General features: G+C 42.6%; 1 protein-coding gene across 7 annotated transcripts in view; it reads left to right on the top strand.

Annotated features, from left to right (window-relative positions):
- IL31RA (interleukin 31 receptor A) overlaps nt 1-24,952 on the top strand; it is an 86,358-nt gene that overhangs the window by 43,676 nt on the left and 17,730 nt on the right. For all 7 annotated transcript variants that reach the window (XM_075932446.1, XM_075932445.1, XM_075932443.1 and 4 more), the window contains 6 exons: nt 4,874-4,956; nt 5,383-5,599; nt 7,165-7,347; nt 9,274-9,375; nt 10,844-10,990; nt 23,394-23,534. In XM_075932446.1, the coding sequence (XP_075788561.1) occupies nt 4,874-4,956; nt 5,383-5,599; nt 7,165-7,347; nt 9,274-9,375; nt 10,844-10,990; nt 23,394-23,534 (873 nt within the window). The remainder of the gene's footprint in view (nt 1-4,873; nt 4,957-5,382; nt 5,600-7,164; nt 7,348-9,273; nt 9,376-10,843; nt 10,991-23,393; nt 23,535-24,952) is intronic.

The following is a 24,952-nucleotide window of genomic DNA, read 5'->3' as shown; positions in this document are numbered from 1 at the left end:
TTGTTCAGATGTGTGCCATTGTGGTACTCATCAGTTAATAAATACCTTTTATATATTTTTAAATTATTTTTACCTCATCCAGAAGTAAATATAGCAATGCCTAGCTCACATACTGTGCTTTTCCTCGGTAGATCTCACAATACGAAGGGGAGCACAATCATCACTATTTTATAGATGTGGAAACTGAGGTATAAAGCATGTCCAGTTACACATCCAGGAATTAGAACCCAGCTCTCCTAAGCCACAATCCCATGCACTAGTCATTGTGCCACATTTTTATAGATGGAGGGGTTAAGGTCACAATTTTTGAAGTCAAATGACCTGAATAAATTATCCCCTAAACAGAGATGTTCAGAACCTGCATCTCTCACAGATTTCAGTTCCTGTATTTCTCAGTGTCTCACTTTCCCTGTCTGACACATGCCAAATTCTTATGACAAAAGAACAGATTGATTTTAAACATGCATAAAATGTTATCTGCTTTCACTAGGGTTTCCTGCTCCTTTTCCTGGGTGTGGTAGATGGTTGCAAAAAACGCAGATGCCAATTAATTAATCCTGTGCTCCTCCCAACCCTGCTCTACATCAGTTTAGTCTATACTTCCCACACCAGCCTCTATCTTTTCCCCTTGCAGCATTTTTCAGCTCACCCCCTCTTTCATGTGTACGCTTAGCATTGCTTCACTCTTGCACTGTTCAACTAGCATTAAGAATAAACATTCATACTTGCATGTGCAACTTGGCCTATTGCACGTGCTTATACCCTTCCCATTTCTCTAAGCACACAAATGTTTTGAAGAATGTCAGTTACCTCTTTGTACAGTCAGACTAATCCTTTGTCTTTATTCTTAGGTCACCCACTGCTCTTTGTTTTTTCCTGTGGATTTTCTTGTTCAAATTTCACAATCTCTCAATGTGCAAGTGGCTCAGTACACAAATATGCATCCAGCAAGAGCTGTACAAATGTATATAGGGCCAGAGAGGGAGACAGGTATCTGTTCTCTCCTGCCTCTTCTGCAGTCGGACCTAGTCACTGAAGCAGCCCTGGCCACCAGCCTGTGATGCGGGTTGGCTCTGGCCCTGGCTGGAACTTCCAGAGCAGCTGCCACACACCCATGATGTAGCTCGGCTTTGGCCCTATGCACATTTGTACAGCTCTGGCTGTGGCTCCAACTGGGGCCATCGGGGCAGCCACTGCCAGTCACGCAGCCCACAGCTCCAGCCCTGGGAAAGGGCTGAAGCTGGGGCGAGGGCCACATGGTGGCCTGTCGTCGTCCTTCTTGGGAGGGGCAGCCACCAGCCACTTAGCCATGCCCCGGAGCAGCTGAGCAGTCACTGCATGGCTCTGCAGAGTAGGTGGGAGGGAGACACAATCTTGGTGCATGTCTGTGCAGGCATGCATCTTTGAGGGAACACTGATCATGAGTAGTGTACATGTATTGAAGGGTGTGTGTTATTCAGTGAAGACAGAAATAATGGTAAGAGTGTGGGAATAGCATTATATACTAACAATGAAGGAGTCTGCAAAGCGATTAGAAGTGATGGAATGGATAAAAGTGAGTCTGGGTCAAAATCACTTTGGGGAAGAAAGCTACCAGAGATTCCCCTAGAATAGTACTTTAAATCAAAGTTGAGGAAGCTATCAGAAGACCGCATTTCAAGCAAGGGGAAAATATTGGTGGGAAACTGGATGAACAGGCATCTTAAATAGATTATTAAGAAAAAGCAGAAAACTTAAGCACAAATAATGGGAATGTGATAATGAATTTTGTGGATGATATAATGTTGGGAGGTATTGCCAGTATGGAGGAGGATCAGAAAATCTGGATAACATTGTAAACTGCAATAATACAAACGGGATTGAACTTAATAGTGGAAAGTACAAGATCATGCACTTAGAGACTAACAACAAGAATTTTGCTCTAACCTGAGGATGTATCAGTTGGAGGTGAGGAGAAAGAATTAGGTGGTTTTGGTTGATCATGTGCAAGTTTGTTTTTCCATTTTTAAACAGCATTCTCCAAAGTGGAACAGGTGCAGAGTAGAGCTAGTAGGAGAATAAGAGGAACGGAAAGCTTACTCAAAGGAGTAACTCAAAGAGCTTGGCTTTTTTAGCTTAGCTTAGCTAAAAGAAGGCTGAGGGGAGATAAACACATCAGAGGGATAAATAACAAGGAAGGAGAGAGTTATTTAAGTTAAGGTCCAGTGTGGACAGAGCCATGAGTATAAACTGGCCACCAACAAATTTAGGCTTGAAATCATATAAAGGTTTCTAATAATCAGAGTGAAGTTATGGAACATTCTTCCAGGGAGAGCATTGGGGGCAAAAAGCATAACTGGTTTCAAGACACTGATAAGTTTATGGAGGTAATAGTGTGATGAGACTGCCCACAATGTCATGTAGCTTTTCTGCAACTGCTAGTAGCATTGTCTCCAAAAGGGCAATAGATGGGGAGGGCTCAGGATTACTACAGAGAATTTCTTTCCTAGTTGTCTGGCTAGTAAGTCTTACTTATATGCTTTGGATCTAACTGATCACCATATTTGGGGTTGGGAAGGAATTCTCCCCTAAATCAGATTGACATAAACCTTGTGGGGGAATGAGGGGGAAGTTGCCTTCTGCAGCATGGGGCATGGTTGCTCATTGATTTAAACTAGTGTAAATGGTAGATTCTTGGTAACTTGAGGTAATTTTTAAAAATTATAATTTGAGGACTTCAGTAACTCAACCCAGAGCGGGTGTGTCCATTGCAGGAGCAGATGGGTGAGATTCTGTGGTCTGTAATGTTCAGGAGGTCAGATGAGATAGGGGTGGTGGTCCCCAAGCCTACCACTGGGGTAGGAGAAGGTTGACAAATGGAGCAATTGCACAGGGGCCCAGCATTTCCAAGGACCCCAGAGCTCCTGGCCACCACTGCTCCTACTGTGGCAGCAGAGGCAGCTAGAACTCCAGGCCCCTTTGAATTGTGGTGGGAGCACTGTTTTGCTTCTCTGCAGGGCTGTGAGGGTATGTCTAGACTACATGCCTCTGCCGACAGAGTCAAAGAAGCTGGGATTTAAATATCCCCGGCTTCATTAAAATAAACATGGCCACCGCGCTGTGCCGGCTCAGCTGATCGTTGGCATAGCGCGTGAGTCAATACGTGGATCAGTCGACAGGGGAAGCCTTTGTTGACCTCTCCCTTATGACTTGTGAAACGAGGTTTACAGGAGCAGTCGACAAAGGCTTTCCCTGTCGACCGATCCGCGTCTTGACTCGCGCGCTGTGCTGACGATCAGCTGAGCCAGCACAGCGCGGCAGCCGTGTTTATTTTAATGAAGCTGGGGATATTTAAATCCCGGCTTCTTTGACTATGTCGGGTAGCCTATTTTACATGCCTCTGTCAGCAGAGGCATGTAGTCTAAACATACCCCAAGGGCTGCAAAAAGCCTCAGCACCATGCTCCAGGAAGCATTAAGGGGCTACTTCCCTCAGCATTGACAATTCTGCTCCTCCAGGTGCATGGAGCCACCTCCCAAACCTGGCCTCTAGGCTGTCAGTGGCTGTCAGACCTAACTTTAAAATGTCTATCAGGGAGGATAATAATTTTAGAAGGGGCCCTGGGCCACCTGAGAAGGGTGGGGCCTTGGATGGAAGGGGCAGGGCCAGGACACTTCCTGTTCTCTCCTCACTCCCACGCCAATCAGGGCCTGGGGACGTGGGAGCATGCAAAGTCTCTCACTCCTGGCCGCCATCCTACTAGGGGTGCGTGGCGCTAGTGTGAACAGCCAGTTGGTGGTTCACTCTAGGCGCCGCTGTCCCTGGTGGGAGGGGTGGGGGACTTCGCGTGCTCCTCCGTCCCCACGTCTCAATTGGCCTGGAGGTAGGGGAGTGGCAGGATGGCGGCCGGCCAGATCAATCAGCTTGATAGGCCAGATCCGATCTGCGGAGGCTCTCATGCCCCACTCCCCCGTCCTACGTCTATGCATCAAGATTCTGGAACTTTTTGTTCAATTCTGTTTCTGAAGCAATGCCAGTCTAGAATAAATAAAATGCTTCAGAGGGTAGCTGAGTTAGTCTGTATAGGATAAACTTAAAAAACAACAAATAGTCTGGTAGCACTTTAAAGACCAACAAAACTTATTTTGTTAGTCTTTAAAGTGCTACCAGACTATTTGTTTTTTAAGGTTAGAATAAATAAGTTAATGAAAAATTGTCTGTATAGTGCTATAGATGTAATAGCAGTTTTATGTGGGAAGATATGGGTCCTGCCTTGAGGCTTTCATAATGTAAATGAAACTTATACTGTAATACACAGCTATCAAGAAATAGATTTTAAAGAAGAACCAGATACTTACTGAGTGCAAGCTAGTGCTGTAAAGCTAAAGACAGTGAATTTTAGTGAGGAATTTGAAGGAGGATAGGCAGAGGCCTGTAAATCCACAGATATCTGTGGCTCATTTTTTAGTATATAGATGTGGATATAAATCTTGTATCTGGAACCTTGCAAATTTGTGGATATCTGCTTTACATTCATGGCTATCCACATCTGTGGATGTCAGTGCGGATATCTGCGGCTCATTTTTGCAGATACAGATGTGGATGCAGATACAAATTTGGTATCTACACAGGACTCTAAGGATTGGGAAATTGCTTGGTGTATAGGAAGAGCTACTTCAGCTGTGAAGGGCAATATGCAAAAAAGCATAGTTGCAAGTCAAAAAGAAACAGGGAATATGGAGGAAACAGTGATTATCCTAATGAAAACTGTTGCTTTCACTGTAAATTAGTTGCTTTATGATTGCAATTTGAAATTTTTTTCAAAATGATTTTCAATATTGCTACTAATTTTTTAAAAGTAACGGTACGTTTCCTGCTTTTTTGTTTTTAATAGCTCCTTCAAGAAAAGTCGATTTGTGGAGAATAATCGAATCTTCACCATCAGCTGCAGATAGATATGTGCATCTTATGTGGAAGGTATATATACCCATGATTTTAAAATCCCAATGCCTCTTCCAGCAGAAATTATATATATATTATCTAAGCCATACAAGCCCTATACAAAGCTAAACTAGAACCTACCAAAGTTTTCTGTTAACTAACATGAAGTTGACCACAATTTTCCAGTCAGTGTGTAGAACAACAGGATTTATCATATAATATGATATGCAACTAGCTAGTTCGAACTAGGCTTAATCCTCGTAAAATGAGGTTTTCCTAGTTCAAACTAAGCGATCCGCTAGTTCGAATTAACTTTGTAGTGTAGACATACCCCCAGAGATAGAGAAGGGAAGAATTCTGGAGTTCTGGCAAGGTGTCCAGTGTTATGTATTTATTAAAAGTGCTTTTGGTTATAGAAGCAATATTATAAAACATCCACAATTTGTATTTATTTTTAAACAGGTGTCAAAAGAATGTCCATCTTCTGAGTTTCTACTTAGCTACAAAATACAATACTGTCCAGAAAACAATGCTTCTTTTAAAATGACACACAACACTACTGACAAGATGGCCACGCTCTTTTTAACAGGGGAAGCCTATTTGATATCTGTTGTTGCATATAACTTGGTTGGAGAGTCTCCTGAGGCAACTCTGAGAATTCCATCCATTGGTGAAAAATGTACGTTTTTATAAGACTGGTGTGTAGACATTTCCTTGGATTATTGAAACAGTCTTTTCCCTATCCATGTGATAATTCATTTTGCCCATCTTAAGTCCTGTTGCAGTTAAAGTGAAATTGTGGGAGAGATTTTTTTTGTTCTGGATTCTACAGGTGGAGGAAACCTCTTGGGAAATCATTTATCACTGTCAGTACAGGATTGTCTAATTTCACTGTTTAATTTAATGGAAGTGCAACAGAGCAAGGAAACACCATACTTGAGTAAGATAGAAAATGTGTTCAAGCACTGGTATATCATTTTATTTGAACTTGTTATATATTTTCCTATTAGGAATAGTGCTTCCTTTTTATAAGGCCATTAGTAGGAGTCACTGTTTTTTTGTTTGTTTGTTTGTTTTTTGTTTTTTAATGTTAAAACAGATAATCCTGTTTTATTTTGCACTTTGTTTTCATGGTAGTTCAAGAAACCTCCTTCATCTCCCAGGTCTATGATTTTGGAGTTTTATTTTACTTTCCTTTATCTTTACATTGTAACAATTTGCCTGCCTATTAACACACAAAAATAAAATAAATAAAAAATACATCTCTTGTGGTGTTGTCTTAGGGTCATAGAGTTTAAAGCCAAAAGACCACTAGATTAGCTAATCTGACCTCTTACATATCAGAGGTCACCAACACCACTTAGTATCCTCATGCTAAATGTAACAACTGAAATTAGACCAAAATTTTATAGCGCGTGGGAGACTAGGCTATTATGCACCACAAACAGAGAACAGGAGAGTCTGATATGCCCCAGAGCCTGAGACTCTTGTAATGTCAGGGAAATAATTAAGGGAGATATATCCAGATAACATTGTTGAATTGCTTATGTGCTCATTTGTCATGCCAAGATAATTATAGCTCCTCCAACTTCAGTCTCTCAACATTGCTCATATGCAAATTTCAAAGTGGTCAGAAAACAGGGTACTTCTTGACTTGTACATACAGACATGGTCACACCTCTTCTGATCTTGAGTGTCTCCTTGTCCTCTCCAGAATATTTTTTATGGCTGGGCTCCTATCAGCTCCCATTTTGTGGTCTGATCTTTTGTCCTTTTTTACTCTATCTAGCTTTCTCTATTTTTCCAGCTCTGGTTTCCTCTCTGTTCCTTGTCTCTGATTATTTCCTATTGCTTTACCGTATTTCCTATCAAAACACAATTCAAAACCTAAACCTACATCTCTGTGCTACTACAGACAACAAAATGTAAAGTATGGATATATCCCACTTCTTTATTTCTCTGCATACAGACACCCCCTTCTACTTTCTATTTTATTATAGAAATTCAATTATTGTTTCCTATGTTATCAGATATTGTGTGTGCACATGTGTATAACTAAATAAAATGGTGCTTTAGACAATTAAGCTGAACTTTTTGTTTGACTTGCTAAGTCACACACTGTTCTAAAGATACAAATCTAAACCTGTCATCACTGAATTGCTACATTATTATGGATTTTTGCTTTATTAAAATTAATTAGACTATCACTGCTAATTTTTAAGAAGGGTTGATGTTATTTTGCAGCTTCCAAATTGATTGATACAATGAGGACATTTACTTTAAATGAACGAATGGTTGTGGAATGGGAATCATCAGTTTCAGAAGTAAGCAAATATGTCATTGAATGGTATGAGGAGTTGGAGACGAAGCCCTCTGCTAGATCCTGGCAATATATATCAAATATTACAAGGTGGACAGCTCAGAAAGGCAAGTTTACTATGCTTGTGCGATCTTAGAGATGTGAAACTTATATAACTTCAGAACCTAAATATAAATTTTCTGTCCAAGAAATGTATTTTGTTTTTCTGTTTAATATAGGCTATATGTTATACTGAGGTATCTTTTCCTGATGTGTGTGCAGCATACTCTTGTGTCAAACAAAAGCATTGTGACACACAAACACTGTTGTTTTTCACTGCATTATAAGATAAAAAGTCTGAGAATCATGACTGCATAACAGCAAACAATGTACAAAATTTTAATCATGAAGCAGAAATAAATAATAGCTTTTTAAATTTTCCATGCAGTATTTGTAGCAGCATCTATTTTGTACATAAATTGACTAATATCTAAAAACAGTGACTTAAAATAATTTTAATGTTAAATATTTTTTTTAAATTGACATTAATAGCAAATAATTTAAAATTGCAACACAAACTTTAAATACAGATATTTAATAAAAATTTAACTTCTGTACTATTAGGGTTGATTACAGAATATACAGCTCTTTAGGTATGATCAGATGACGAAAATACAAAGAAAATGTCTTCCAGTTCTTGAAAAAGAAGACAGGTAGTTTTTGAATGGAAATTTGTGTTCTAAGTAAAGAAAAATGAACATATTTTTTGAAGCTCTTTGGCAACATGTTGCAACCGGAAATTATTCAACATTAAAAAAATAATCGCACAAGTCAAGAACCTCAGTATGATACTGAACAATCTGTCTTTTGCTAAATATTCAGGATTCTTCAAGAAGTTTCAATTAAATCAATTAATTCTTTCCCCTGTATAAAAAAGCAGATCCTAACCCACCATATGCTAGACTCCCTATCAGTTTATATATATATACAAGATCCTTGCCTCACATATTTTAAATCTGAAAATATAAAACAGACAAGCAGTAATAGGCAGACAATACGCAACAAAATATCAAACCTGTACATATTTTGTCAGTCATAATTGTTTACTTTTTTACTTTTTTTTAACTTCCCCAAAACACTTTCTGTGCTATCCTGGACCCAGAGTAAAAGAGTGGCATAAAAGAAAGAGCCTCTGCACTGGATTTACAGAACTTGATGATAAATCATGGTGTGATCCTCACTAACCTGAATAAACTGGTTGTAGATTTAGATTAGATTAGGCTGGCAGTAGGGCTACACTAGAGAATTTGGCCCAGAGTGTTCAAACACTAATTCTAGTAGCAAGCGTCTTCCATTGAATTTGAACTGGTTGAATAGGGTTTAGGGAGAGAGGTGCCATCTTACCTAACTGGTTGCTAGACCATCAGTGTTTGAATGATAATTACCGAGAATTATACCTGGAAAAAAGAAGCCACTGCCGTGATTTCAGTTAAAGCTACTCACAAGATGAATATTCTGCATCGCTGGAGCTAATTAGAACTCCCTTGTTACTTTTGAATACTTACATTACACATTAAAGAATACCTCTTTGACTAGAAATAAAAAGATGGAAATAGTTTCAGAAAAAGGACTGAAGGATCATCAGATATTTTATTCCCTCAATCCTAGTTTATAAATTTACAGTAATTACTGTTGTCCAGTGTTAGTGATTATAAGATTATGTGAATATGTAAATTGCTACATAAGAATAAAGTATAATTATTATTCCTTAGTCAAAATATTTTACTGAAAAATGTAGTCTAATTCAAGTGCTTTTAGAAAAGCTGCCAATAAAGCCCATTCTGTGTTCTCTCTCCATGCTTAAGTACAGCAATGAGTATGCAAGAGAATAAGCATAGATTTCACTCCTAAAAACTTATGGAAAATACCAGTATGAAGCATTCCTACATTTACCTAATGCTAGCAAGAAAATACCACTTTCTTTGTTTTCTTATGTAAAAGTGAAACTTAAATGAGGGATATTCTTAATCTGAGAAACATTTTTTTTCTTACAGATGCCTTTAAACCCTTCATCTGTTACAATATCTCGGTATACCCACTTTATGGAAATAAAATAGGAACTCCAAATTCCATACAAGCTTTTATTCAAGAAGGACGTATGTATATGAAACTGTCAATACAGTCAAACTTCTGTACTATTCTTAATCTTGTAACAGCATCTGTGCAATGTAATTAGGACTTACATTATTAAGGGAAAGAAGTAGTGATTATTGCATAGAACTATGAGTCAGGATTTAAGGTTTTTATTCCCAGCTATTAACTTGCTGTGTATTGCATGGACAGTAATTTAAGATGTGTACCTGAGTTTCCTTATTTTATAATATAGGTATAGAGCTTGCTTAATTTGCAAGGGCTTGAGCAGTGTTGTAAGGCACTTTGAGAATCAAAAGAAAGCTGCCACAAAACACATTAAAATTGTTTTTATTATTGTTAAGTATGGGCCAAATTTTAAACGTTGTAGTCGCATTCAGACATCATTTTATTATACTATTCAAGGATATATTGGAGTGAACTTTTTATGTTCAATTTCACTTTTTCCAGTGAAAGACTGATTGCTGGGCATAGACTAAAATCGCTAGTTTGAAAAGTTTGAATTTTGCTCAGTTTTTACAGTTGTAAGGGAAAATATACATTCCAGCATATTAAGACTTTTTTTTTTTTTTGGCTAATGATAGAAAATCTTGCCATTTCACAGTGGTCAGAAATCATGGATTGATTATTGTTTTTAGTAGAATTGTAATGTGAATTAGCTGAATTATACAGTTAATTGTAAGAATCAAGTTTGGTGGTAGTTTCAAGATTTCACGTTGTGAATTGGTGAAGCCTCTAGGGAAATGGGTACAGTATGAGGATGATAGAGAATATCATTGCTAAAGAAACCTAGATGGATTGGCTTGTTTGTGAAGGGATAATCACTGGTTGGTTTTGAATGCTATTTATAGTTAAAAATGTCCTGATAATAGTGACGGTTGATTGAGAGAGGGGGGTGGTTTTATTCTTTTCAGCAGACTGGACCATGCAGAAGTCTTGCTAGATAGCATTTGAATTATGCATATAGAAATTGTATGATATAGATAGGGAACCTGATCTTGCGGATAGAACATTGGTTTGCAAATCTGGGTTCAATTCCCCTCTCACGCATCTTATGTGACCAGGACAAGTCACTTAATCTGACCTGTGTCTCGGCTTCTCATCTGTAAAATATATGTAAATAGTTCCCTCTTCATAGGAATGTTGAAGATAAAATCCTTCAGTGATTATGAGATGTTCAGACACAAGTCCCTCATCACTGTAGTAAGCAGTGGTGCAAGTGGGCTAGTATGGTCTGGAATCAATGTCATTTTTAGCTGGTACAGGTACCAGAAGAACTCCCTGCCAGCCAGCCTCAGCCCTTCAACTGAGCTGTTTCCTCATATTTTTTTCTTACAGGTGCCTTTAAACCCTTCAGATACTATAATTTCTTAAATAAAAGTAAATCTGTCCCTTGTATGACTGCTCTACGCAGCTAGGTAATGCCATTTAAAATACTTATTGTATATTTATTACATTTTGGTATTTTTGTAGGTCCCTCAGTTGGTCCTGTGGCTAAAACAGACAATTTGGGAAAAAACGGGGCTACGATAAGATGGAAGAAGATCCCAAAAGATAAAAGAAATGGCTTTATTGTTAACTACACAATATTTTATAAACCTGAAGGTGGAAAAGAATTAAGTGAGTATATGTTTGTTTAAATGAACATAGAAGTTCTCCATTCTGATATGCCAGTGTGCTGGCCCAAAATGTCTGTTACTTTATGAAGGTATCAACATACAGTACCTGTTACAGCACCAGTTTTACAAGAGAGGTTTTCACATCTTTTTAGGCTAAATGGGTGTCTGATCACTTTCCAGATAATTAATGTTCTACATTACAGGGGGGAGGAGCAGAGTTTCTCCATGCTTTGTGTGCTCTGTAATGGTCACTGAATGTGACCTATTTCCTATTTCCTGTCATTCTCTTCTCGATTATTTAATGCTAAGTGCTCTATTTGTGTAGAACCTAGGCCAAGGCTAGCTATGAGTGTGTCTATGGAGTCAAAATGGCAGATGTAGTTGCATTGCTTAATGCATTCCTGAAAGGCATTAAGACACTACAATGATGATAAAGGCTGGGTGAAATTTTCAGGACTAATATAGTTTATTTGTTCACTGGAAACTATTAGCGAATGTGACTCAATTTGTTTGGCTGAGAAGAGGTTTTTCAGGGTTAGGGTGTATGTCATGCCCGTTCTTTATTAATCTTTAACCTAGTCATTAGGGCACTTTTCTGGGTTATGGGAAATTGACATTTGAATCCCCACTCAGGAGCAAGGACTTTCAAATTGAGCTCTCCTTTGTCGTAAATATTACTTAACTACTTACATATTTCATGGAAGCAGGGACTTTGTTCTACCCGAGTGAGGTGACTGCCCTAATCACCAGGCTATAGGCTCTTTTGATGTCAGTTGCTCCTGCTGAAGATGTTTCATTTTGTATGAATATATAAATATTGGGCCAACAAGAGAGCTGAGTGAAATGATTTTCTAGCATTCTCTGATTAAGGCAGAACCTGAATAGACTAGAACTCTAACTTGCACTGGACAGATTTACATAAGTTCTCTAATTAACTTCCTTAAGGGTGAATAGGGCAGTCTTGATATTTTCTTGTCACAGCTGTATATCTGAAAGTATTTGTTGCTAAAATACCTACATGTTTATGGCAGATGATATTGTTGTACTTGTAGAAATAGAACTAGCAGAATCTTGTTAGGGGGATAAGGCAATATGCCACATTTATTGTGAAGGCAGAATTCATTTACTATCCCTAGCTACTAAAATTGTCCAACACACATCCACACACACATCCACACAATTCTACAGATGGGATATAGTTACCAGTCTCAGTTGCTCATGCTATTGCACTGGGCAGGTGGCCTGGACATGAGAAGAGGAGCCAAGTTGTGTCAGTGCACACTGATGCTCCTGGAGGATGATTGAGGAACCAAAAGACCCAATCCTGTGGTATTGCACCCATCTTTTATATGGCTTAGTCCAGTGGTCTCCAACCTTTTTACACCTAAAATCACTTTTTAAATGATGGAACAAGCCAAGATCTACTGCCTCATCCTTCCCCCAAGACCCCAACCCTTCCTTGAAGCCCCGTCCCACCCTCTCTATTCTCCTCCTCTCCATCACTTGCTATCCCTAATCCTTATACTGCAGCTTTTTTTTTTCAATTCTTCTGTAGGAAGAGGTTTTTCCAACATTTGGCCTGTCTAGACTGTACCAAATGTCAGAAAAAACCCTTCTTCAGGAAGCCCCCTTATTCCTAGTGGAAAGAGGAATACAGGGGGTTACTGAAAGAACATGTTTGCTCTGCCACTTAAAAAAAGCAGAACAAATGCTTCCCTGAACGCAGAAGAGTTTTTCTGGGATATCTCTGGAATCCTGAAAAACTCCTGCAGTCTAGCTGTACCCTTGCTGGGTTGAGACAGAATGTGTAGGCTCTAGGGTGGAAATGAGGGATTTGGGTGTGGGAAGGGGTGAGAGGTGCAAGCTCTGGGAGGAAATATGGTTGCAGGAAGAGATGGAGAAGGGGCCGCTGGCTTGGGGAGGGGGCTCCAGGCTGGGCAGTGTTGAGGTCAGATGGAGGGTTGGGGTACTAAGCAAGCCACAGGCTTGTGGATGTGAGGGTGCAGGAATTTGGGTTGGGGTAAGTGAGGGGCTCAGAGCAAGGGGTTCCAGTGTATGATAGGCTCGAAGGAAGAAGGGTCAGGAGTGTTATGATGCTGTGGCCAGATGGGGGCTTGGCTCCAATTAGGGGTTTGTTGGCCAGGCTTCATTTTTAAATAAAATACTATGTCAAACACAAAAAGTTTCTGCATTGTCTTTATTTATGAGAAGGGCAGGGAACCTGTTTTGAGTCAAGGGTCACTGACCCACAGAAAAGTAAGTTGGGGCCACACAAATGAGATGCACAAAAATAACTCCTCCAAACCCCCCCCCCCCCCCCCCCAAGCCTTACTAATGTGGCCCCAACTGTGCTGGCGGGAGCTGGGGACATGGTACTGGGGAAGGGTGCTAGTGGGTGCTGGGGCAGGAGACAGGGTGCCAGTGGGGGCAGGGTTCTATGGCTGGGGACAGGGGAGAGGGAACAGGGTGCCAGGAGGGCAGGTGACAGGGTTCTGCAGCAGGAGGCAGGGGACAGGGTGCCAGTTGGGACAGGTTTCTGCAGCAGTGGAGAGGGGATAGGGTGCTGGGGGGGCAGGGTGCCAGTGGGGGAGAAGGGACAGGGTGCTGGGAGGGAGGAAGGGGACAGGGTTCTGCAGCAGGGCACAGGGTGCCAGTGGGGGTAGGGTTTTGCGGCTGGGGGCAGGAGAGAGGGGACAGGGTGCCGGGAGGGCAAGGGACAGGGTTCTGCAGCAGGGGACAGAGTTCCAGTGGGGAAAAGGAGACAGGGTGCCGGGGGGCAGGGGAGAGGGTTCTTCAGCAGGGGACAAGGTGCCAGTGGGGCACCCACCTCCTCCCAGGACCCCCCCCCCCAAAGGAGGGAAGCCCTGTTGCACGCCTCCTGTGGGGCTGACGCGTGCCTCCCATAGAGCAGGGAAGCCCTCGTCACGTGCTTCTTCCGGGCCCGACTCCCCCCTCCCACGGAGCAGGGAAGCCCTCGTCACGTGCTTCTTCCGGGCCCGACTCCCCCCTCCCACGGAGCAGGGAAGCCCATGCACACGCTCCCTCTGGGGCTGACTCCCCCTCAGTCCCACAGAGAAGGGAAGTCCAAACGTGAGCCTCTGGGGACTCCCCCAGTAAGCTCCCGACCCACCACAGACCTAGGACAAGGAAGCAGCCAGCACATTTCTGGAACCCCCGGAAGAGACACGCAGCTCAGGACTTCCATCCGCCCAGTGGGAAGCCACCACTACCTCCATTGTCACTGGAGGTAGGTAGTGGGGCTTCTTGGGGGTGGGGGAATATGGAGGGCCTGGAACACCTGGCGATTGACCAGTCGATAGCGATCGACGGGTTGGTGACCACGGACTTAGTCCATAAATCTTGTGCTGTCCCACTGCCCCAGGCACTGTCTGACCATAAGTCATCAGTTAACAGCAGATGGGACTTTGATCTTTTCTTGATGGGGTTTTTGTCTCTTTCTTTCTTGGGTGGGTTCTTTTCAGGGCTCTTACATTGTTCCTTCAGCCAACAAGACATGCACCTAGCTTTAAACAGAGATAAGGCAGTACAAAATTTAAAATGAGGTTTCAGTTACAATATGGTTAAATGGGGCTTCAGTTACAATATATTAAAAAGTTTTAAAAAAAAGTCACAATAACAGATTCTCTAAAGGCAATTCGTAACAGGTTACTAACAAATTAATTCAAATCCCATTCATAAAAATTAGGCTGCAATTCATGAGGTTACATAATGTCACAGTGGTAGATATAAATTTATTAAAAGGGTGATTTCATTCTTCAGTCCTACGGTATCTTTTAGAATTAAACTTCACTATTTGATATTCCAGGAAAATGATTCATATGATCTACATATATTTTATGGTCTCCGTGTTATGTCATTGCTGTAATGGAAAAAAATCCACACTCCATAAAGAATTTTGAAAATATTTGCTTTTAAAAGTTTTATTTCTTTTTTTAAAAAATATTAAAGCTAATGTTAAAAAATTGCACAGTACACAGGTTAAAAAACAGGAGAGTCTGAACACCTGGGTGTCATGCTTGGATAGATAAAAAGTTTGCTTCAAAGTCATATAATATTTTACACTATCAGCAATAATTCAGATTTAGATACATGAATTTAACAATGCAATTTAGATATTTGAATAAAGTATTCGGATACATCATTCTTGGAAAGTTTTACAGAGAATTAGTTGTTTGGAAGCAAATATATTAATGAGAGGAGATTAGCCCTACATACATGTATTGAGGGACATCTTAATTCCTCTTTCTTAGGTGGTCTCATTTTCCATAGTGGCACTTGTGCCTAATGAAATGAACCTGAACCTCTGTCATAGTAGTTACTGTACTGCAGTGGTTCTCAAAGAATGGTCTGTGGACCACTAGTGATCCACAGCCACCTCCTAGGTGGTTTGCGGCTTGAGCTCAGTTCTCTCCCTCCTTTCCCATGCAGCGGGGAGCTCGTGCTGCTGCTCCAGCCTGGTGGTTGCCACGCAGCTGCGAAGCTGCAGCACCAGCTCCGGCTCTTGTGCGCCAGGCCCTTTTGAACGTCCTAAGCAGCTGCACTCAGCTGAGGCACAGTGTCTGGCCCGGCACAGGAGCTGGAGCTACGGATGCCAAGAAAGCTCAAGCTGCACTCCTCACCTCCTGCCTCCTCCCCACCCTGCGAGAGTCAGTCACCAGTGGTTGTTTACGGCAGCGTGGTGAGTGATTTGCACATGCTACCGGCTGCTCCTGATGCCTCTTCATAGAACCATAGGGCTGGAAGAGACCTCAGGAGGTCATCAAGTCCAGCCTCCTGCCCCAGGCAGGACTAATCCCAATTAAATCAACCCAGCCAGGGCTTTGTCAAGCTGAGACTTAAACACCTCTAAGGATGGAGACTCCACTACTTCCCTAGGTAACCCATTCCAGTGTTTCACCACCATCCTAGTGAAATAGTTTTTCCTAGTATCCAACCTCGACCTTTCCCACCACAACTTGAGACCATTGTTCCTTGTTCTGCCATCCTTCACTACTGTGAACAGCCTTTCTGCATCCTCTTTGGAACATCCCTTAAGGAAGTTGAAGGCTGCTGTCAAATCCCCCCTCACTCTTCTCTTCTGCAAACTAAATAGACCCAACTCCCTCAGCCTTTCCTTGTAGGTCATATGCTTCAGACCCCTAATCATTTTGGTCGCCCTCTGCTGGACCCTCTCCAATGTGTCCACATCCTTCTGTAATTGGGGGCCTCAGAACTGGACACAATACTCCAGATGTGGCCTCACCAGAGCCGAATAAAGAATAATAATCACATCTCTGGGTCTATTGGCAATGCTCCTCTTAATGCAACCTAATATGCCATTAGCCTTCTTGGCTACAAGGGTACACTGTTGACTCATATCCAGCTTCTCATCCACTGTAATCCCCAGGTCCTTTTCCACAATTAGCCATTCGGTCCCCAGCCTGTAACAATGCTTCAGAGTCTTTTGTCCCAAGTGCAGGACTCTACATTTGTCCTTGTTGAACCTCATCAGATTTCTTGTGGCCCAATCCTTTAATCTGTCTAGGTCACTCTGGACCCTATCCCTGCCCTCCAGCTTATCTACCTCTCCTCTTAGCTTAGCGTCATTTGCAAACTTGTAGTTTCATCCCCTCATCCAGGTCATTAATAAAGAAGAACAAAACTGGCCCTAGAACCGATCCTTGGGGCACGCTGCTAGAAACCGACTGCCAATCTGACATCGAGCCGTTGATCACTACCTGCTGGGCCCGACCTTCCAGCCAGCTTTCTGTTCATCTTACCGTCCATTTATCCAATCCACATTCCCTTAACTTGCTGGCAAGAATATTGTGGGAGACCATATCAAAAGCTTTGCTAAAGTCAAGGTATATCACATCCACTGACTTTCCCATATCCACAGAACCTCATCATAGAAGCTAATCAGATTGGTCAGGCACAACCTTCCCTTCATTAATCCATGCTGACTATTCCTGATCACCTTCCCCTCTTCCAAGTGCTTCAAAATGGATTCCTTGAGGATCCCCTCCATGATTTTTCCAGGGACTGAGGTAAGACTGACCGGCCTATAGTTCCCCGGATCATCCTTCTTCCCTTTCTTGAAGATGGGCACTACATTTGCCTTTTTCCAATCATCCAGGAACTCTCTCAGTCTCCACGACTTTTCAAAGATAATGGCCAAAGGCTCCTCAATGACATTTGCCAACTCCCTCATTACCCTCAGATATATTAAGTCCGGACCTATAGATTTATGTACCTTTAGCTTTTTAAAATAATCCCTAACCTGTTCTTTCCCCACCAAGGGCTGTCCACCTTCATCCCATATTGCATCACTTAGCGCATTAGTCTGGGAGCTGACCTTGTCTGTGAAGACAGAGGCAAAGAAAGCATTAAGTACATCAGCTTTCCCCACATCATCTGTCACTAGGTTACCGCCCTCATCTAGTAGGGACCCCACACCTTCTTGGATCACCTTCTTCTTGCTAACATGCCTGTAGAAACCTTTCTTGTTATCCTTCACATCCCTTGCGAGCCGCAATTCCATTTGCGCTTTCGCCCTCCTGATAACTCCCAAGCATTCTCGAGCAATACATTTAAACCCCTCCCTTGTCATCTGTCCAAGTTTCCACTTTTTGTAAGCTCCCTTTTTGTGCTTAAGTTCAGCAAGGATTTCTCTGGTAAGCCAGTCTCTTCTCCTCACACCAGCACTTGCTGTGCATTTGAGGAAATGGAGGAGGTGTGGGGCAGCCTGCTTGAAACTTCAGCATGTGGGGGGGTGGGGAGGGAGGGGCTGCTGCCTCCCCTGGGTCTGCCCGGGTGGTGGGGCCAGGAGCTGCACTCATTCCAGGGAAGCCCTCCCTGCGACATCACTGGTTTGACATCCCCACACACACACATCCCGCAGCACAGGGGTAGGGTGGGGCAAATGACACCAAGGATGCAGGAGGGAGCACCTGGCTCCAACTGGTACCTGTTTCACGTGAGGTGTCTGCACACAGCTCGGAGAGCTGGTCTGGCAGGGAAGGTTGGCGCTTTTTCACCATCTGCCCCCCTTCCCACGCCCTCTGAGCAGGAAGCCAGAGCTGGTGCTTCAGCCTCCCAGCTGTGAGAGCTCCCTGCTGTTTGTGTGAGAGGGGGTGGGGAGGGACGCTGAGCTGCTCCCCTCCCTATCCCGCTAGGGGAACAGCAGCACAGTGGTGCATTGGCCACAGGCTTTTCCTGCTGCTGTTGGCCGGCCAATGGGAGCAATAGGGACATGAAGCCAGGTAAGTGTCTCCCCTCATGCCTAGACCTGTATATCCCAATCTCCCTCACCTTCTCTCCCCTCCCCTCTCCCTGCCAAGATCCTGCATCCCCATATTGCTCCTATACCCTCTCTTACTCCTGCACCCTCCCTCCTGGCTAAACACTCTGCCCCAAGCATCCTCCTGCACTTCCCTTGCTCCTGTGTCTCCCCACTGGCCAGACACCTACCCCCCCTTTTTCCTGCATCCACTGTTGCTCCTGCACCCTCCTTCCTGGATACATACTGTATCCACCCTTGCTCTTACTCCCTCCCCTATGGTCAGACACCCTATTCCCAAGACTGCTTTTGCACCCTACCTCCCACCCAGGCCTCACCCCCTCCTTCACTTCACCTCCTGCCCAGATCCCATACCCCCATCCCTATCCCACTCACTGGCAGCACTGTCCCACACACTGAATCAGAGCCAATGGGGGTCCCCAAAATCCAGTAACTCCAGAAGAACCCCAGAAAAGTAAATCTGGTCTATGGGAAGCCCTGAACCTCAGTCCTCCCTGTCCCATCCCCTTGCCCTGTGGGGCTGGAGTGCCAGAGGAGTGAGGTGTCTCAGGTGGAGGCCACATCAGTGAGGGTTGGGGGTTTTGGGGTAGAGTTTTTTTGCTTCTCACTTGTGTGGTTCCCAATTGATTTCTCTGTGGGTTAGTGGCTCCCAACACAAAAAAGGTTTCCTACCCCTGCCATAAACAAAGAAAACATTGAAATCTTTTGTGTTGGACATAAATTAATATTTTACTTTATTTAAAATGAAGTTTGATAAATTAACATGAGAAAGTTAAAATGTTTGATCTGTTCAATAATTAAAATTAAACTGTTCTCCCTAGCTGCAGCACTAGCAAAATGGCTTGGGCATAATTATGTAATTAATGGTGAGTTGTGACTGGTGGTCCACAGAAAGGGTTGCATGGAGCCAAGTGGTCCACAGGCCAAAAAGTTTGAGAACCACTGCTGTAGTGCAATAATGGTAGTCTCTGTCATCTTTGCTTCCACATGGAGATAGGATCCAAATGTGGTGGTACATAGGATATGATGGCTCTTCCCTCCCTTCCCCCACCTATGGAAGCTCATATTTAGGGAAACTTTGGCAGTAGTTTCACAACACAAATGTAAAGAATCAATTATTTAAAATCTTGTTAATCCAGTCATCACTGTGCATGAACACTATCATATACCTCACCCAAATCGCAGTTAGTGGAGGTGCTCATTAGAGCAATAAAATGGCTAAAGGCTGGGTCAGAATGGATTATAAAGGGATAGATCCTCTTTGTTTTGAGGAATCAAATGTGACGCTTGGGAATAGTGGGTTTCAAATTTTTTTGCCCGTTCTCGGAAGAATGATTAATCCTGCTCTCAGCTACTGGATCAATGTGGTGAAAAATTTGTGGGTCAGAACTTGTGGTATTTGCTATCTTCTTGGTGGGTTTTTACTGTAAAATAGCTGATCTGAAACTTTTCCCATCCACATTTGCTGTTACTGTAACATCTTATGAACATACTCATTGTTTACAGTTGAACTCACAAATTGTCCTGTTATCACAACAGATGTTTCTATAAACCAAACATTTTTCTAAAAACAAACTTGGCTGTTACCAAGATAGCCAACCAAGCCTCTAGTCATTAACGTGACATATTAAAGGGGGGTACTTATGAGCAGATTGCTCAAGTCTTACGGCTTTGTAACAGCAGGTAAGTAGCAATGCTATGCTCAGAATTCTATACATCTGCTGGCATCAGTCAGACGCAGAACTAGACAAAAGGGTCACTGGCCCCTGCAGTAATGTACTATAGAAGCAGATGTTTTCTAAATGGGGATAAACTTGTTTTCAAGCTTCTAAAATGGTATTATAAACACAAGATTGACTAAATAATTACAAATTATAAATTGGCAGTGACCCATTAATGAAAAAGTATATTTATTGGAGTTTCAATATGGGATTTTTTTTTAATATTAAAAAATCCCCTTTCTAGAGCTTAGCGTCACAATGTAAGTTTTTGGTACGATCCTCCTACCTCCCTCAAGAATATGGCAATTATCTATATTGTTACTATTAGAAGTAGTCTGCAGTAGTATATTTTGAATCAACTCCTGTCAATTGCTTAAAACCGAGTCAAAAATAGTCTGTCTTGTGTTCTCTGTAACTAATCAATCCAAGAATCAATAATTTAAGCTGTCAAATTGCTTTTCTTAATTTAGTCACCCAATTGTGATTCTTTTATTAGACTTGTTTGCCTTTTTCCTCTTGCTAAATAGTTTACACTCAGTACATTTTCCTCTTCCGAAGACTGGCAGTGCAGCCATTCTAGCATATTTATATTCTTCTGACAGTGTCTTCTTATGATTCTGTGCACTCACACCTTTTATATCATAAGCTTCTTTTAGGCACAGCACTATTCCCAGACTTCTGGCATCTGCCCTATCCTTGCCTATCTTATAGACAGGTAATTCTGTATTCCACTGCTTTGCATCATTCTCTATTTCAGAAATACTTATGTCAACACCATTGTCAGGCATTTAAGGCATTCTAGCCTTTTTTTTTTAAGACCTCAAATTAGTGGGTTCTACTGGAACTTCAGTTGCCTCTGGCTGCTCCTATCACAGTAGGGGCCAAGAGAACACTTGTCAATATATAAATGGAAGAAGGAAGTTGCATCTATCCCCATCGTAGGTAGACCTCTCCACCAGTGTTCCCTCTAAGATTTCATTTGAGTGGAATGTGTTTTGTCTTGTGCACCAATATTGAGATCATGCACGCTTGTTCAGATGTGTGCCATTGTAGCACCTAAGTTATAAACCTCTCCCTTTTCCCCTGTGCTGCCATGTCTCCCACCCTCCCCATCTGCACCAGGCTGCTGCCCCCCCACCCTCGTCTACTGTCCTGGCTTTGGCTCTTCTCACTCCTCTCAGCTCTCCTGGGACTTGCCCCATCTCCCCATCTTTTCTGATCCCTGCACCTGCCCTTCGCTTCCCCCCCGTGCCCACCCCTCCTCTAACCCCCCTCCCCATCCCTTGTCCTAACACCTCCCTCTACCCACCTGCCCTTCCTCTCTCCTCTGCCTCTGGTGCCAGTCCTTCCCCTCCACTACCATCCCCATTTCTGCCCTTTTACTTCATCCCCACAATCTCCCTGGCACCTATATCTTCCCTTAACCCCTGTGCCCTCCTGGTGCCTCCCCCTTCCTTCGCTGCCCCTGCCCTCCCAACATCTGTGCACCTTGCCCTCTTCCTCCCGGTGCCCACCCCCTCACTACCCCCTACCCCAGTTCTCCTCGTGCCCCCTGCACCCTCACACATGACTTGCTCCATCTCCTGCCTTCCTCATGCCCACTCCTCCTTTTTCCCCCTCTTCTCCTGGCACCCACTTCTCCCCTCTCCTCTTCCCCGTTGCCTCTTCCCTTTCCCAGCATCACCCTGTCCCTTCCTCCTCCCACCCCCACTGACACTTTTCCATCCCCCCTCCTCCTGCCCTTTTCCCTCATTGTCTCCTCTCGGCCCTCTGGCATTTGACTCTCCTCTACCCTGTCCCATGGTGCCTTCCCCTTTCTTCTCCTGCCATAGCCTCTTCCTCTCTCCTCAGCACAAGCCCCTTCCTTTCCTTACCCCCACTTTCCTTTTAGTTATCACTCTGCCCCTTCCCTTCTGCCATCCTGACACCTGCACCTGGTAGCGGGGCAGCATGGCGGGTGGCTGTCCTGTGTGCTGGGGCTGGAGCCAGGGTCATGGTGCTATTCTGAGTACTGCATCCCCACCCCAGGAGCAGCTGCACTGTGGTCCTGCTCCAGTCTCAGCACATGAGGCAGCCATTCGCCATGTGGCCAGTCCTGGAAGCAGCTGGGGCTGTGTGGCGGCAGCTGGGACCAGGACCGCGGTATTAAAAATAGCACCACGGCCCAGGCTCCAGCGCCAGCAGCTGCCCCGTGGGCCACGTGTTGACTGCCCAGCTGCTCCTGAGCTGTGGCAGCCACCTGCCATGCACCCCATCCCTGGAAGCAGCTGGGGCTGCAGCTGTGTGGTTCTGCTGAGGGAATGGGTGGGACTGAAATTCTTGGTGCACTCCCAGGCAAGCGTGTACCTTACAGAGAATCCTGCTCTCCACATGTACTGTTGCTTTCTTATCTCTGTCTGGCTTTATGCAGAATGCTCACTGGAGTGGTGCCCCTGAAGACCATCAAGCTTTCAAGACAATTCTGATCCTCTCTGACTTAAACATGAGGGTCTCATCTTGTAGGTGGGCCAGTGGCAGACTACAGAATCTCTCACAGAAACAATTAAATTTCAGGATTGTGAAAATTATACAACACAGAATTTACCAAATATTTAAAAATCTTAACTTCTTAACCAATTCGCTTATCCCTAAAAATTTCATTCCGCAATCCCAGTTAATCTTTATACTTTGGATAGTCTAACAAAGGAAATTATACAAACATGAACAATCATTATTATGATATTCCTTTAAGTTCTTCTCTGATGTTTGGCCTCCCTGTGTTAGTGATCTAAATATTTTCTACCTTACCCTTTTTCTGTAATTCTCTGAGAGCTCATAAACTAATCTTTTTTGTCTATGTCAGTACTTGGATGGAAGACATCCAAGAGATATCTAGGCGTGGCATATAATGGTATTGTCAGGTACGTAGGATGGTAATCTTCCTATTGAGTCTGGACTGTACTAGACTCTGTGGTGATAATGCTGTCTTTTAGTTCAGGCTTAAAACCAAGGTTCTACAGCTTTCAAAAGCAGAGATGTCATAGTACTTTTATTAAGGGTAAAATATTGACTCTGGTTATTATATTTTACTTATCTAAACTCTGTGGTAATTTTCAGTTGGATATAGAATTATTCACTTTTTGTCCTGACTGTGGTGGTGCATTGCTATATTCTGTTTAAGAAGTTCAGTGTTCCATACCAACGATGCCCTTAATTATATTGTATTTCAAAATGTCTCTAAAGCATTTTGAGATCCTTCTGTGTGAACAGTGTTATACAAATGCAAGATTGTAGTAGTAAACACTTAATTTGTATATCTTTTTATTTATAATAAAAATGCAAGATTGTAGTAGTTAATGCTTAATTTGTATATCTTTTTATTTATAATATAATTGCCTGAAAAGATGAAACTGTGATGTCAGATGTTATGCAATACAAATTGAAGTCTCTGCAAGCAAACACTCAGTATACTGCATATGTCATGGCAGCCACCAAAGCTGGTGGAACCTATGGAAACAGAATAACTTTCAGCACATTGAAATTCAGTAAGTAATTTACAATACTCACTGTGATTGCTTTTACAGTATTTGTGTATAAGAGAGGTTTTTTAAAAATTCAGACATTTCTTCGGCCAATCCCAATGTACTTTCCTTCTGACTGTTTGAACACATTGAAGAAAAATAATAAAAGAATACTTTGAATGTAATTAAGCTCATTGGAAGACATTGGAAGCCATAGCAACAGAAGATTAAAAACCAAGGGCCCAATACTGCAATTGTTAATGCATAGACAGAATGCTGTGCTCACATGAATACCCACTGGAAGACTGTGTCTCTGTACATGCAGAAGACTACCTCTGTGATGTTAATTACAGGATTGGGGCCCAATAAATCACCAGAAGAGGAAAATATTTCTTAGAAAGTAGGCTCAGAATATTTATACATTGAGATTTCTTATCTTTTTTCCCCTTCCCCTCCATATGGAACAACTCCCTGCTAACAAAACACATTTTCCTCTGAATTGAACTTGTCCAATAAGGTACTGAGTACATGCTTGTGGCTAAAAAAAAAAAAGATCTTTTTCCCTGTTTTCCTGCTGCCTATATTTGTCTCTTCCTTCTAGGGGAATGTAGAATGGCTAGGAATCTGAAGTTAAAATGGTTATATCAAGACGTTAACTGGAAGAAACAATGAAGGCCAGCCTTTCTGCTGGCAGAAAATTTTGAGACTTCCCCCATATGTATCTGACTTACTGTTCATTTTACAGTGTGCAGGAGGGTGGCACAGGAGCAGCAGCTGGAATAAAGCAGAAGCTAAAATTGGAAGCAGCTGTTTTGAGATCCTGGGAAAGGTCCATCACATACACCACTGCAGTTGTGGCTAGAGATAGGCAAACCTTTTTGAATTAGGAGATTGTTCACCAAAATATGTTGTTTTGGTTGACCCAAGACAGTTTTCAAATCTGATTAGATTACCTTCAGCTAAGAAAAAGTTTTGTAGGACAAGCTTCAGAAAATTCTCAGTGTGAGTGTTTTTGTCCTTTTATAACCTTTAGCTCAGTGGCTAGGATGCTTGCCTGGCATGTAGAGGACTCAAACTTGAATCCACACTCTGGAACAAGGATTTGAACTCAGATCTCTCAAATCCCAGTTGAGCAGTGAAACCACAAGATAAAGGTTACTTTGGGGTGAACACTGCCTAATATAGAGGAAAGTTTTGAATCCATATCTCCTGCCTCCCAAGTTGAGTGTCTTAATTTCCAAACTACAGCATCAGAATCATGCTTTTCTTTGGTCCAGTGAGTAATTTAAGTATTTATACAAAGTGGACCAGCTGCAACAGAAGATACTGAGAGCAGCCTACTTCAGATTAGCATGTATTCTGGTAGTTAAGTTGTTCCTGTAGGAATGGAAAATACTGAGTTTAATTTACTGCTCCAGCAAGGAGAATCAAACCTGGATTGA

This window comes from Pelodiscus sinensis, chromosome 6 (genome assembly GCF_049634645.1).
Source record: "Pelodiscus sinensis isolate JC-2024 chromosome 6, ASM4963464v1, whole genome shotgun sequence".
NCBI lineage: Eukaryota > Metazoa > Chordata > Testudines > Trionychidae > Pelodiscus > Pelodiscus sinensis.
The sequence above is the reverse complement of the archived record's forward strand: the minus strand, read 5'-3'. Positions and strand labels throughout refer to the sequence as shown.